Source organism: Anomalospiza imberbis, chromosome 24 (assembly GCF_031753505.1).
Source record: "Anomalospiza imberbis isolate Cuckoo-Finch-1a 21T00152 chromosome 24, ASM3175350v1, whole genome shotgun sequence".
Taxonomy (NCBI): Eukaryota; Metazoa; Chordata; class Aves; order Passeriformes; family Viduidae; genus Anomalospiza; species Anomalospiza imberbis.
In genome coordinates, this window is record NC_089704.1 from 594,272 (window position 1) to 608,996 (window position 14,725).

Sequence of the window (14,725 nt, forward strand, 5' to 3'; positions counted from 1 at the left end):
GGCAGGGCTGTGTCCCTGAAGCCTGCTGGCTGCTGGAGGTGCTGGCTCTGAGCTCTTTGGGGATGCTGCTCTCTGCAGCCCAGAGTTGCCCTGCTCTGTGATCCTGGTCAGTCTTTCTGTGTGTACGGTGTTGCTTTCTCTTCTCATTTTCTCCTCTTGGAAAGGAGTTCATGAAGTAATGAGTGAGGAGGAGGTGTTGCATAAACTCTCTATGCTCAGAGAAACAGGTAGGGAAAGGGCAGAGCTCCACTCCTGAGCCTTCTCTGAGAGAGGCTTCTGGTATTCCTCGGGAGAGTGCCCTGACTGCCTGCTGAGAGCTGGGCTGCCTCTTGTTCTCTGCTCCATCAGGATACAGCATTTCGTGGCAAAGGGTGTGTGAGAGCAGGGTGTGGTCCCCTGCAAAGGTGGGTGGTGTTCTCCCTGACTCTCGATTCTTCTTCCTCTGGGCCCTGATAAGGTATTTGATAATTCCTTATGTGATGGTCTGGGAAACGGAAGTTATTTCCTACCTTAGGGCCAGTCTTCCTCTGAAACACTGGACAGCTTACATGAGCTGCCAGTTACTTTGGTTTTTGGAAAATGGATGGAGATACTCTCTTTACGCACCTCTTGCCTGCTTTGATGTAGGCAGTCCTTGCATTGATATTTTATGGTCTCCTGGCATATCCTAGTACAGCTTTCAGCATAACTGGAGTCACTGTTGATTATCAGAAGTCCATATAATACAGGTTACACCTGGTGTTTCAGTGTTGTGCTCCTCTGAGCAGCTTTAGAGTTAAGGTTTGGGTTTATGATGTACCATCTCTCAGTCTCCCCTCCAAAAAGAAAAATTCATCTAAATTAGACTGAAGGTTTGGCTAATTGTTCTTTCTGTATTCATCTGTGAGGCAGCAGGAAACCAAGCAGCAGGGTTTCCACTGAGAGCAGCCTTGTGTGCCAGCTTGGCTGCCTTTGTCCCACACTGCCTGTGGGTGTCGAGGGGAAAAGGGTCAGTAGTGGCTGCAGCTGGACCCTTGAGAGCCAGGCAAGGGAGAGTGAGGAGCTCTTTCCTGGTTAGTGGGGGTTTTATTATTCACTGAAAGTGCTAATTAACAGTTATAATTATTCCAAAAGCCAAAGTAAATGTGTTCCTGATTGTTAAAGACTTTACCAGTGCTGGGTGTGTTGTCACTGAAGGGAAGTGTGCTCTGAGACACTGCAAGAGGGTTTGAGCACTGTGCCCCTGAAGGTCTGCAGCTCTCAGGCACTGCTTCTCCTTGTGCCCCCTGTGTCTTCTGCACCCCTCCCACTTCCATCTTCCCATTCCCTGCAGCAGAAACGCCTGTGCAGAGGGGTGCCAGGGCAGGTCTGTCCCAGTGCTGTGAGAGCCCAGGGAATCATGAATCGTTTGGATTCACGGCTGTGCTGCTGAGAATTAATTACAGTGTGGCTTTGCACATTCCCTGCCCGTGTGACCCCCACCTACTTAAATCTGTCCCTGCTGATGACTTGCTGCAGTTGGAGGCCTCCATTTAATTCCATTTAGGCGGTCAGGAGCTATCCTATAGGAACAGTAGTAGTGAAATATGTAAGTAGTGATTTCTAGATGGAGAAAGGACTGAGCAGCCTCCTGTTTGCTTTTGATACCACTGAAGTGCAGTGATAATAGGAGGGTAGGAGGAGGGCTGTTGTAAATATGATGCAAGGACCACCCATTATTTAAGACTATTTATTTAAGAGTAACTGAGCTACTCTTTATTTATTTGCTTATGCTTATCTTTTATTATTTGTTCAGCTATTCAGGTTCTGGTGTCCCAGAGTTCACTACAATTCATTTCCTTGTAAGAATTCACTAGCGAGTTGTCTTGGGGTTGGTTTTTTCTCCTGGTTTTAAGCACAGAGTGCCCCATAACCACATACACAGGCAGTTTGGATGTATTGGATGGATAGAAGGTGTGGGATGGATAGAAAGTATGGCTCTGGGTGGGTGTCAGGCTCCATGTACATTTTTTAGTTGGAGAAAGGTTTCCCTGCTCAGCAGCTGTCTGACTGGGCGAGTTCTGAACGTTGTTTCATGTTATGAACAGTTGTCATTTAGCAGCATGCGAGGCTGATTGTAACTGATGAGGTGATTGCTCTTGATCATTCCATGTGCTGAAAACATTGTTTTCCAGGATGTGCTTCTGTGAGGGAAAAATAAATTTACTGTGTCTTTGCATTGGCACTGAACTACAAATAAACCCCAGATGAGCCCCGATGCATGTCCTGGATTAGGTTTAGGTCATTCTGTACAATTTGGGGTCTCCTTGGATGTGTGCTGCATTTGGATCAGCTGGGAGCAGGTGGGGTTTGTTCCTGCTTTGTGTGATGGTGAGCTCTCAAGGGTCCAGACAGGGGCAGAGCAGCACTTAGTGGGCATTGAGAAGGGCTGGCTGGGAGAAAGCTTGGTCTTGCCAAGACAAACAGAAAGAGGAGGTTGCAGAGGAAGTGCAGGGAGCAGCTTCTGACTGAGAGCTTGGTGAGAGGTCCCTGTTGGTGTCACTTGGGTGAGGACAGGTAGCGAGGCTGAGCCCTGCTGTGGGGTATGGATCATTCCCACCACAGCCGGTGGGAGTGGGAAAGGCCCCGAGGCAGGACATCCCACTGTCCCACGAGGAGCCTTTGCTGATGTGCCCAAATTCAGACTCCTTGGCAGAGCAGGAAGGCAGGAGCAGCAATCTGGTCCCATCTCCCTTCTGTGTTCCAACTTTAGAGCTGCTTGTAGCAGTTTATTAATGGTAAATAAGAGGTTCATGCCCTTTTCCCTAGAGGTATTTTTTTTATTACTTTTATACTTGTTCCTGAGTCAAACAAAAGAAATCCAGGCCAGGGCTCAGAGATTCTGATTGTTCAGTGATTTCCTAATTATTTTTCTCATTTGAGCAAAGTGATGAGAGAAACCTATTCCAGAGGAATTTTTTATTGACTGTCACTCTGTTCTTCTGAAAGAAAATGCCGAGCACCTACTAAAATAATGTCTTTTGTCTTTGTCTGTTGCCAAATAAAAGAGCAGGTTTGTTCAGTAATACGTATGCAAAAGCATGAGGATTCTGTGATTATTTTTATAAAGCTTTTTAATAACTAAGAATATGTCTCTGAGCTTGGAAAAGCCAAATATTCCAATAACTTATTCTTTTCATGAAGTGCTTAAAGAAATGCTAGTTATGCAAAACCTGAATGCAGATTCTTTACAGCCCAGTTGCACAAAGCTCTTAGTTCCATGTCCCAGTCCCTGCCAGAACATGGAGTGCATCTCTCTCTACTCACATACTTGGAGATGGATGGTACTGAGCTGAGACATAAAACACAACCAGGTGAGACAAGAGGCTGCCAAAACCATGGTGGAAGGGTAGGACAGAGGAAGGTGAGTCTATTGCTTTTTGCTGCTTTCAGATTTAGAGATTTACTGAAGGTGGTTTGGGGTTGATTTTACTATGTACCTGCAAAACTGTGCTTGGAGGAAAGGAAACAATCAGAGGGTTTGTTTATAATACAGTGTTGGCTTCTCCTCTTCCATCCTCTTTCCTTTCCTTGATGGATGGGAGAAATGTTCAGTTGTTTCGGACCTTGGAATCCACCCAGTGGTGCCAAGGTCCTGCTGGGACAGCCCTGTGGCTGTGTGAGAGCATAGGCAGTGCCCTCAAGCTCTAGAATCACAAAATCCTGGACTGATTTGGGTAGGAAGGGACCTCAAAGCTCATCTCATCCCACCTCTGCCATGGGCAGGGACACTTTCCACTGTCCCAGGGTGCTCCAGGCCCAGTCCAGCCTGGCCTTGGACCCTGCCAGGGATCCAGGGGCAGCCTCAGCTGCTCTGGGCACCCTGTGCCAGTGTAAACTTTAAAGAAAAGAACTACTTCCAAATATCTGATCTAAATTTATCCTTTTTCAGTTTGAAGCCACGTTCCCCCCGGGCTTGGGGGCTTTGCTTATGCAGTGAGGGTTAGGAGGGGGTGGGAGATGCTCACTGTTAGGGACACCACAAAGTCATTTGGGAATGAAAAGCTGATTCCCAAGGTGAGAGAGACTGCCTGAGCTACCTGAAGATGCCTTTTTTTGCTAAAAGGGGAACTGCCCTGCCCAGACTTGCCCTTTTGCCCACAGGTTTTAAATTCCAGGTAATCTGGTCTTGTTTGTGCAACTTTTCTTTGAGAGCTCTGAAAATGTGGTTTAAATGTTCTTGCAAATGAATAAACAAGATGTCTGTTTGGAAGTCTGAAACCACAGTAAAGCCCTTGAGCAAAGATAATTGTCTGACTGTATTGGAGCTTATATTTAAGTATGTCCAGAGAGCTGGAGCAGGGCAGGAAACCAATATGTTAATTAAACTCTGCAGTGCCATTGGCCTTGTCTGCCTCCCTCTGCAGAGGAGCGTACACAGTGGAAGGGTTGTCTTGTCCATTCTGGCATTTTAAAAATTAATCAAGCGGTAGTGCTGATTGGAAAAAGATCTTTATTTAAAACTTGCTATATTTAATTTTAAAAAAGTTTTTCTAACTTCATATATTTTTCCTCTAAGAAGAGAAGTTAATGAAAAAAGAACCCAACAAACCAAAACCCCCACATTTCTTTTCCTTCCTTAGAGAAAGAGATTTCAGGCAGCTGTGAATCTCATTTGACAGGTGGAGATGCACATCAAATGGGAAGTGATTATTTTACCTAAAAAAACCATCCTGTAGGAATAGAAAGCCCAGATCTACAAATTAGTGTGAGGTAGTTTGTGCCTTCTGTAGCTGAATGTCAGTAATTGGTATTGGGGGTCCCATGAGCCCTTCCACACCACCCTCTTGCATTGGTGAGCTCAGGCTCCCTGGGCATAGGTATGCCATGAATTTGGATTTTGAACATTGGGAAAACCAGAGCATTTGGTATTTAAAGTATTTTAAAGCTACCTTTGTGGCTGTAACTAACGTGGTTAACTTTTGAAAGCCGTCACAACCAGTAAAATGGGATTTCATTGTAACAGTGCTGATCCTGCTCAGACCTCTGTTCCCATGGTTTAGAGATTCCCAGCCTCCGTTATTTGGGCACATGGATAGATCTGCCAGGGAAGCCTACATTCCATGAGAAGGGCACATGAACTAAAGAGCTGCACAGCACAGTGAGCTTGTTTTAATTTTTTTCTTCTGCCGCCCACGATTGTGGTTCTGAGACCCTCACATATCCACATGCCCCAGGCTGAAACCCACTGAGCTCAGCTCAGAACCAGGCAATAAATAAATGCATCATGAGTAGCCCTGGAGCACGCAGAGTGCAGAGAAATCCAGTTTACTCTGTGCTGATATTTGAATGACATTTCATTCCAGTGATTTTTAGATATCCTCTTACTGTAATATACTGTTACACTCCTGATTTTCCTTGTGCAGTGCCTTCCCAACTAATTGGATTTTGGCTCTCCTATGATGAACGTCCATCAAAAGTAGCAATTACAGCTTTCAACGTTGTCCAGTCAATCACAGGAACCCTTTAGTTGTGCCAGGTTCTCACTCTGTGGCCAAGGGCTGAACACAATCCATTCAGCATTATTTATGAGGTGGGCTTGGAGCTGCCCTTGCCGGGCTTTTCCAGCTTTGTGTTGTGCGATCCTGGAGTCAGACTTCAGAAATCTTGTTTTATATAATACAGATGGACATAATGTAATCAGGGAGGTGTTGACAAAGCTAATTTGAAACATGCGAAATTAAATCCTCATCAGGTCAGCACTGTCAGCCTGCAGTTCCCATCTCTTCTTTCATTTTCCCTGGGGCTCGTCCGAGAGCAGAGCTATCTCTGCTTTCCACATTGTGTGATTATTTTCTTCCTTTCCACTGTATTAGTTTTAATTTCATGGACACAGAGTTTACTTGGAAAATTGGGCTGAGAGGGCTATGTGCATTTTGGTGTTTTCCCTGTCTCCCTAATGTAATTTCCTGATTTTTGTGTGTGTTTGTGGTAGAAGTCTGAAGTCAGAAGTGAAGATATATCAGGGTTTTTTACATGATTCCAACATCTTGCCCAAGTGTTTATAAACTTAGTGTCAAATCTCAGTTCTTGTTTAATAATTTTTCTTCCTTTCCTGGTGGCAATGGGCAGCTCATGAGATGTGAAAAGTTGATTTAATTCTGCTGTCATATATTGTAGTGGGACACCCGCAGCACTTTACATCTTGACTGATTTATTTTAAACCTTCTGAAGCAGAGTTTTCAAGGTATTTCTCTGTTGATTCACTGCCGGATTATGTTTCCAAACTGTGATTGAGAGTAATGGGATTAAAACTCTACTTGTTACATTTGGAAGGACAGGGATGCTCCATCCAGGCTAGGATGGGTTGCTTTTTGTGCAAATTCTTTGAGCAAAACAAAGGTGAGATTTTATCAGATAGTGTTTGAAGCTCGAAGGTTTTCAATTTCGGTTGATGTCAGCACAGGCCTTAATTAAATTGTAGCCTTTGAGGTAAAATTTATATCTTGGGAAGCATCCCTTTGTGTGGAGCTCTAAATCCTCTTGAATTGTTGGTTCTGTAGGGCAGAGCTGTGCTTTTCCATCGGGGGAGCAATTTCCAGGCCCAACAACAGTGTGATAGAAATCATAAGTAAACAAATAAATCAGTTCTCATTGGCTCTCACCTCTCAGCTGGAGGTCAGGAAGAAAAGTCACTGGTGGGGGGAGCAGCCAGGAGAAGTTGCAGTGCCTGGTGTCCCCAAGGAGGAGAACAACTCCAAATCATATTTGGCATTTAATCTAAGGAATCCATTGCCTGTCCAGCTGGGATGGGGCAGGCAGAGAATTGAGACTCTGACAGGAGCCTGGCTGGGCTCTCACACCTTTGGCACCTGGGGAAGGAATTTGTCACCATCCTGTGTCCATGAACTGGGGTGTCACATGGCACTAAAGCCATGACAACTGTGTTTCTCCTCTGCTGTGGCACTGGGGGTGTGCCAAAGAGCCTGAGTAATGGGAACGCTCTTGTAGGGGTCCCACAATGCTTTAAGAGCTCTGTTCTTGTTTAATTTGAGGAGCTCTTTCCACAAACCCCCTTTTTGTGATTCTTCCTCTTTTATGCAAACAGAAATGTGAAAATACGTTGGATTTGTGGATGTGGGACTCCCTCAAAGCCATAGGGAAGGTTCTCGTCTTGTGAAAGGTGTATTTAAAATTTACAGTATTATAAACAAGCAGTAACTGTAGAGTTTAGGGACGTCAAGCTGAATATTCATCTGTTTAATACAAAGTTTACATTTACTTGAGATAAAGTTTACTTAATACAAATCACCCTACAGATCTCGTGTAGGTGTTTCCTGGCCAGTGACACGACTCAGTGTGAGCTGGCAGGACTTGATGCTTGGATGAGGCACCAGAGGGTTTTAGTTCCTGATATGGCACAGAAATACCCTAAATGAGGGGAGCAGCTAATTGGATTTGAGAAGGAGGAAAATGACATGAGATGTTTTCTCGATACAGTTGTGTCATGTACAAATACATAAGTTCTAACTAAACTAATCAACTTGACCTACCAGAGAACTTCAAAGGGTGGGTGTGAAAGTGGGCAGGGCCTTTTGTGAAACGTCCTGTAAACATTTGTTCCAGTACATTTGGTTCTCAATTTACAATGAAGAAGGGTTCATTCATCTGCAGGGGAATTGCTTAATGGCCTCTGTACACCAGAACTTTTATTAATATAACAGTGTCACATTTCATTGCAAGGGCAGAGCTGCTGAGAGGTTGAGGAAGTGGCATTTTAAATAAAATTCTTTTTCTGTTCTAATGGCCAGGATTAAATTTTGTAGTGACTTCTCACTCATTTCCATCTGCCCCAAATACATATACCCAAACGGAACCGTTACAGTGCAGCTCCTTTAGTTGGTTTGGCCTTTACTGTTTACAGGATCCATGTGTCAGTGTTTTGTGTAAATGCTCCTGGGATTTGAGGTATTTTCTTCTTCTGTGGAAAAGAATCTCCATAGCAGAAAAAAGATAATTTGTCTTATTACAGCTTGACATGTGTGGTGAATCAGACATATGTATGTTGTGCTATTTATTTATTATATAAATTAAAATAATGTCAAATATACATAATGCACATGCATATAAAAATGTGTGAATGTGATTATACCTAGAAATAATATTCCAGGCTTGGGGTGAGGCCAGAGTTTTCTATAGGCCAGCTGGTAGGAAAACTCCTTTCTCAGCTGTTGCTCTGAGGTTTTACATGCCCAGAGGAAACATTGTAAAAGGGAGAGTGTTTTCAGAAGCTGCTTTTCTTCCTACTCTCCCCACTTTTTGCCCCTTCTCCTCTCCCTGTTTCATTGCTGCAAGTTCACAAAGTTCTTTTCCTTCATCCAGGCCACTGATGGGCGGGAAAAAGCCACTAGACTTAATCCATAAAGGACTAATATTACCTGCAGCATCTTCAGCCTTCCTTGCTCTCTGTCTCAGATGGCATGGAATGAAATAGTGGCTATTAAAAATTAATAAGGGTGCACAGATGGTTATCAAGTGCTGATAATTGTGTCAGAGAGAAAATCTTCAGTATCATTTCCAATATTTCTGTGATGTTGTGACCAAGTTTGAATTTCCCTCAGCAGTAGAATATTCCAAGTCTGGCAAAAGCTCAAAGAATTGATTTTTTTAAAGGCTCAATTTTGCATGTGGAGCTTTTCCAATTTGCAGTAAAAGTCCAGAACAGCTTCACAGGATGAATAATGGGACTGCATTTTGGGATCTCAGTGGGAAGGGTTTGTGAAGAGTTTATTGCGGAAGTTTTATAGACATAGATTAAAGAAATGATGAGAGTCGATAGATTGGAGTGTGGTGAAAAGAGCTGGGTGCTGTGGCATCCATGTCGATCCAGTATGAGGGTACAGACCCTGAACATGAGCCTGATTCCCAGGATTATTTAAAATAGGACATACCATCCTCTGCACTCACTCACCACTGCAGCCAACACATTTCAGAGGAGAAATCTGGCAGGAATTGCCAGAAGCCTGAGAAGCTGTGTAGTGAATCCATTTGTACTCCCAAGTGCTGATAAAGATGTAAATGCAGTCCCCTTATTTTCAGGTCTTTAAATGAGGAAGCACTTTGATAAGGTGATTGCTTTAACTGCTGGAGAAGGTGAGTCTTGATCACATCACCCTTCCTTCCATTTCGTCACCTCAGGGAATTTGACCTTGCTGTGGGATCATTTGTTTAGGATCTTTTTATTCAGCTGCAATGTGGCCAAACCCCAGCGTATACAAATCTTCAGGAAAACTGTATTGAGCCTTTTTCAAAATCATGACATTGATGTAAAAAGTTGAGGGTTTTTTTTTGTTGAGTTTTTTTTGTTAATTTTTTTTTTGGTTTGGTTTTTTTTTTTTTTTTTTTTTTTTTTTGGTTTATGTCTTGTTTCTGAGTTGCACAGCTTGGTTTCCTCTGCTCTATCTGCTCTAAGTGAGAAACCTCTCCTGTGGTGGAGCTGGCGCTGTGAGGCCAGGTCTCTTCCTCTTGATGTGCAAAGGAAAATTGAAGCAGCAAATTTTTAGTCTTTCAACCCCCGAATTCTTTTAAACATCTGTTGCAAAGGTTCAGGTCTCCTTTCTGAGCTGACATTGCACCTCTGTATTCTAAATCTTGGCATTTTCCTGCAGATTTTTTCCATCTCTCCGCAGCTTCCCCCAGGCAGGTGCATTTCTTCCCTCCTGAGGACGGTGGGTGATGCTGGGAGTGGGAATGACACACAGACCCAGTGAGCAGCATTTCCCTGGGGCACTGTGACTTTCGGTTTTGAGGCTCATTTTCTCTGGGATGTGTTTTTTATTGGAGCAGAAATGTGATCACAAAGCTAGGGATGAAATTATACGGGCTGTAATTCCTAACCCAGCCGTGCCATTAACTGCAGTGTTAATTACTTCATCCTTAACCCTCTTGGAGGGAACAAAGCAGAGTTAAATGATTTGGCCCAGTGTCAGGCAGCACGTTGGGGTTTCAGAACTGCACATCTTGGATCTGAAGCAAAGGAGCTTTATTAACTGGCTTTCACAAGGCGTATTTCACTCAAGTGGTGCATAAATCAGCAGGGTTAGAAACCAGCCCTTTCTGTCCATACCTTTGCACTGCTGATTATCAAAATGCTTATCCTAAATACATAAGTGGTGATCTATTAAGGGAATAAAAGCCTACCTGAATATCATGTTTAATGAAACTGGAATGGGTGATACCAGACTTTGAACAGGTCTTTGGTACTTCAAGTCTACTCCATAATCTCTGCAAAGGCTCATTTATACAAACAGAAAATGAAAAAAAGTACATATCTACAGAATGCTGTCATGTATAGGGGCTGGGGAGCTTTTATGAATTTTTTCTAAGTTTTCATTTGGAGCCTCTGATCTCCGTGCAGGCTTGGAGTGACCTTCACAGGGTGTTTGGAAGATGGCTCCTTATCTGAAGAAAAGTTTCGCCTCAGGTCACATCAGGCTGATTTGAGGTGCTCATTCTTCAGGTAGAATCAGGAAGGGATGAGAGCTGATGGATCAGGCCTTAGGATGTGGAGTCAGACGAAGATTTGGAAGCTGTTATCCCCATTTCAGGCAAAACCTCCTGAAAGGAGCAGGAATCAAATGTGTGTATTTCTCCTTACAAATGTGTGTTTCCCTTGCTGTTTGCCTGGGCAATAGGAGCCCTTTTTCTGAAGTGGACTGAGAATCACTCTGCATTTTTCTGTGTTGTGAGACTTGCAAATTGTGCAGTGATTAAACAAAATTATCTGCTGATTGGTTAGGAAGTGCAGATTTCTTTCCACCAAATTTACACTCTTGCCCTGCTTGTGTAATGAGGAAGTGAGAAGCTCAGGAGTCTGTGGGATTTCTGGATGTGGAAAATCATTTTATGTTGTCACATAACTAAACACTGTAACGGACTGGGTGTGAGATTATCTGGGAATTGTCACTGAATATCCAACTTCTGTCCTTTGCAGAATGATGAAGTCCTCTGTCCATGCAGAAGAAGATGACTTTGTCCCAGAGCTGCAGAGGAGCATCCATCCCAGGGAGAGGCCGGACTGGGAGGAGACGCTCAGTGCCATGGTAACCACCTGGGCTACATCTTCTCTTCCCATTGTTTCCCATTCTGAACACTCTGCTCCTCTATTCCATTCATACTCCCTAAGTTTCAGCTTTTTAAATGGATTGTACAATACTTTGAACGAGGCCAAAATGCTTCCTTTCCTCGTTTGTCAAGGAGAGGGAAGGAGCTTTAACAACGCTTCTGCCCTATTAATACATGCCCCAAAGCAGGTCTTGTAACCAATTAAAAGGTCCATAATGTCACAACGATTTTCAGTCTGCATTAACCTCTTTTTCAGCAAGACTTCTGAGCATGAAGGGGACTTCTTGTAAAAACATGCTCTTTGAAGCATGCAGCATGGTGAAGGAATGAGATTTTAGCAAAATGCTGGCTAAGTCTACATAAATAAAACCTTAGCCTGAGAGCAAACTTGCCATCAGAAGGATCAGAGCTGCAGGAAATTACATACAAAAGTGCTCTTCTCATCTCAGAGAAGGCACTCAGGTGGGCAGTGGGCCGCAGACAACTGGATTACCTTAATATTCATGGGGGGTTTTGAAGCCACAGTTTATCTGGGCACCCTGTGCCAGGGCCTCACCACCCTCACAGAGAAGAATTCCTTCCCAATATCCCATCCAACCCTGCCCTCAGCAGTGGGAAGCCATTTCCCCTTGTCCTGTCACCCTCTGCCTGTATGAAGTCTCTCACCCACCTATTTATGGGCCCCTTCAGGCCCTGGCAGGGGCTCTGAGCTCTCCCTGGAGCCTTCTCTTCTCCAGGTGAACACCCCCAGCTCTCCCAGCCTGTCAAATTTTGCACTTTGCACTTTGAAATTTTTTTCCTTCCTGGTGTGTGGCTGGTTTTGCCTTCTCTCCACCTTGGCCACAGTTGGGAGCACTGTCTGTTCCCATCAGTGTTGTCTAGCAGCAGCACCTGCTCTCAGCTCGGAGCTTCCCACACCCTGGAGTCTGGTGGGAGTCACTGTGTGACACCTCACTGCTGTCTGTGACCTCCAGGTGTGTCTCAGAGCTGTCAGGCTGTAATTCAGTGTCCTCACCCATGACACAGGTTTCCTGGCATGTCTTATTTGGTGGTGGTTTTTTTTCTCCTGGTTGATTTGCAGTGAAGGGAATGTTCACCTGCTTGAGGCTGTTGTGCTCATGGACATTGCTCAGTGTTTATTTTACCCCGCATCGTGCTCCTCTCACTGCCCAATTAAATCACTTTTTGGAACGTGCCCTCTTGCACAGCTCTGTGCCAGCCATGCCAAAACTGACTGATCCAGTGGAGAAGAGATTTAGAGGATGATGAACAGGGAAATTCCCAGCTGGGATTGCTGCACAGTGACTTGGTGTGATGAAGGACAGTAAAGCTGCTGAACCTGTATCTAGAGTGCCTGGATTTGTGCTCACAGTGTTGGTTTGACCTCAGGGTCCTCTGAATGCGGTGTAAAGAGGGGGGAGAAAAACCTCACTTTCTTGTGTTTACTGTGTTGAGGGAATCAAATTTCCACTTTCCTTACCTCCAGTCAGGGGCAATGTTGAGATGTAAATATTTACAGGACCTTGTTCAGCACTGACAGTATTCTCTGTTTAACCAGCATATCTTCAGTATTCTGCCTTTTCCCTGGTCATTTGAAGTCTGAGGTTTCTTCCCTCGCTCTGTTCCTTCACTTTGCATTTTTAGCAGCCTCTGCTGCAGCCTTGTCCCAGAGATTGCTCTTTCCATGGTATGTGACTGTGTCAGAGTGCCACAGCACATCTAATTTTTGGTTAGTGGTCATTGAAGATGCAGATTTTAGGTTTTGTTGCTGCTTGAAGCCCCAGCCCCCAGGCAATGGAGGATGCAGGGCTGGAGAAGTTGTTCTCTCCATTGGTTCCCCTCCACCAGGCACCCACCAGGGTGCCCACCCTGATGGGCACCAGGCTTTGTCACCTCACATGAAGTTCACCTTCTCCCAGGTGCAGAAAGGTTGAGACAAGGAGCACTGCAGAGCTGGGGCAGTCCTGGCACTTGTCTCCTGAACTTCGCCTTGGTACATGCTTTTATTAAGAAAAGTTAATTTATGCATTCACTGTTACATGAACAAGTCTTCTCTACTCTTCCTTCCCAGTTTTATCCATAACACTTTTCAAAGGGCTTATTATTAATTTATAAAAGTTCTTTGTTTCCAGAGCTTTTTCTTAATAAGAAATAAACTGAAGATATTTCTAAAATGTGTGGAGGTTGAATGTCCTCCTGTACTGTAAATATAAGGTGACAGAAACTCTTTATTTTTAATGTTTCTGTCATTGCCAATTCATTCTTGGCACCTGAGTAGCTTCAGTCCTTTGTTTGATGCAACTTCTTTTGTCTTCTCTATTATTTATACTTTCACCTGCTTTTTAACACTGCTTGTTTTGTGTTTGTGGTTCAGCAGAAAGGCAAATGAATCTGTGTTGAAGACCTGTTTTTTTGGGGGGGAATCCTCGAATTGTGAAATGGTTTGGGTTGGAAGAGACTCTAAAGCTCATCCAGTTCCACCCCCTGCCATGGGCAGGGACACCTTCCACTACCCCAGGCTGCTCCAAGCCCCTCCCAGCCTGGCCATGGGCACTTCCAGGGATCCAGGGACAGCCCTTCCTCAGTATTTCTGGTGCAGCTCTGTGTTGTAGGTGAGGTCCAGGCTGAAGGAGAGGCAGCCCTGGCTGGACAGAGTTCCCAGGAGCTGGGTAGTGAGGCAGCTGCCTGTAGCTCCTCAAGTATTGCTATATTTTGTATTCCCCCTCGACTCATGCTCTTTATTTTTAGAATTTGGGTGTATTAGACACATTTTTTCTGTCTCAGCCCCCAATTCCCACTGTGCTGCACCTGCTGGGTAACCTTCACACATCCTGGGATTTCTGCCTCTGCTCCACTTCAGAAAATGCAGTTGACGATATTGACTTTCTTCATAGAACACTTCTGAGTTCTGGAGCTGCAAAGCCCTGTGTGAGCCAAGGAAAATTGCAGTTTATGGATTTTCTAACATTTCTCCAAGACAGTAATGTTATTTTAAAGGAAAGGGGTATCTTTTCCTTGTCAGGCCCTGCTAAGTGCTCTGTTTCTGAGTTAGAAGAAATGAAGTTGTGAAAGGCCTTTATGTAATATATCTCACATGAGCCTACAAAACAGCTGTCCTCAGCCTGCATTAACTTTAGCATAAACTGATACTTGTGCTTAATATTACATTTACCACATGTTGCTGGCCTCCTGAGTTCCTCCCTTCTCCTCTTCATGAGTTCAGGGAGTTGTACTGTTTAAAAGCACTGAGCCCATGGCTCTCCCCCATCAGGCTGCTGTGCTTACAGACCCTCTGTTCCTGCCTTGTCTGAGTTTTGTGGTGAAGCAGCAATAAAATGCTGCGATAAATACAGAAATCTTCATTTATGCACCTATTGCAAGTGTGCTGACAGAGAGGTGCCACGTGAGCTGCGTTCACCTGACAGTGGAGATCAAAGGAATACACTCAAAACTGGCCCTGGAGCTGCTGCAGCCAGTCCAGAGGAGGGCACGGAGCTGCCCCAGGGCTGGAGCCCCCCTGCTCTGGAGCCAGGCTGGGAGAGCTGGGGGTGCTCACCTGGAGAGGAGAAGGCTCCAGGGAGAGCTCAGAGCCCCTGCCAGGGCCTAAAGGGGCTCCAGGAGAGCTGGAGAGGGACTGGGGACA

The 14,725-nt window shown here is 44.7% G+C and overlaps 1 protein-coding gene across 8 annotated transcripts in view; it reads left to right on the top strand.

The window, feature by feature from the left end:
* The window catches only part of ARHGAP32 (Rho GTPase activating protein 32), a 240,110-nt gene that overhangs the window by 81,267 nt on the left and 144,118 nt on the right, over positions 1–14,725 (top strand). For all 8 annotated transcript variants that reach the window (XM_068171905.1, XM_068171904.1, XM_068171902.1 and 5 more), the window contains one exon: positions 10,952–11,060. In XM_068171905.1, coding sequence (XP_068028006.1) covers positions 10,953–11,060 — 108 coding nt within the window. In that variant the 5' untranslated portion in view covers position 10,952. The remainder of the gene's footprint in view (positions 1–10,951; positions 11,061–14,725) is intronic.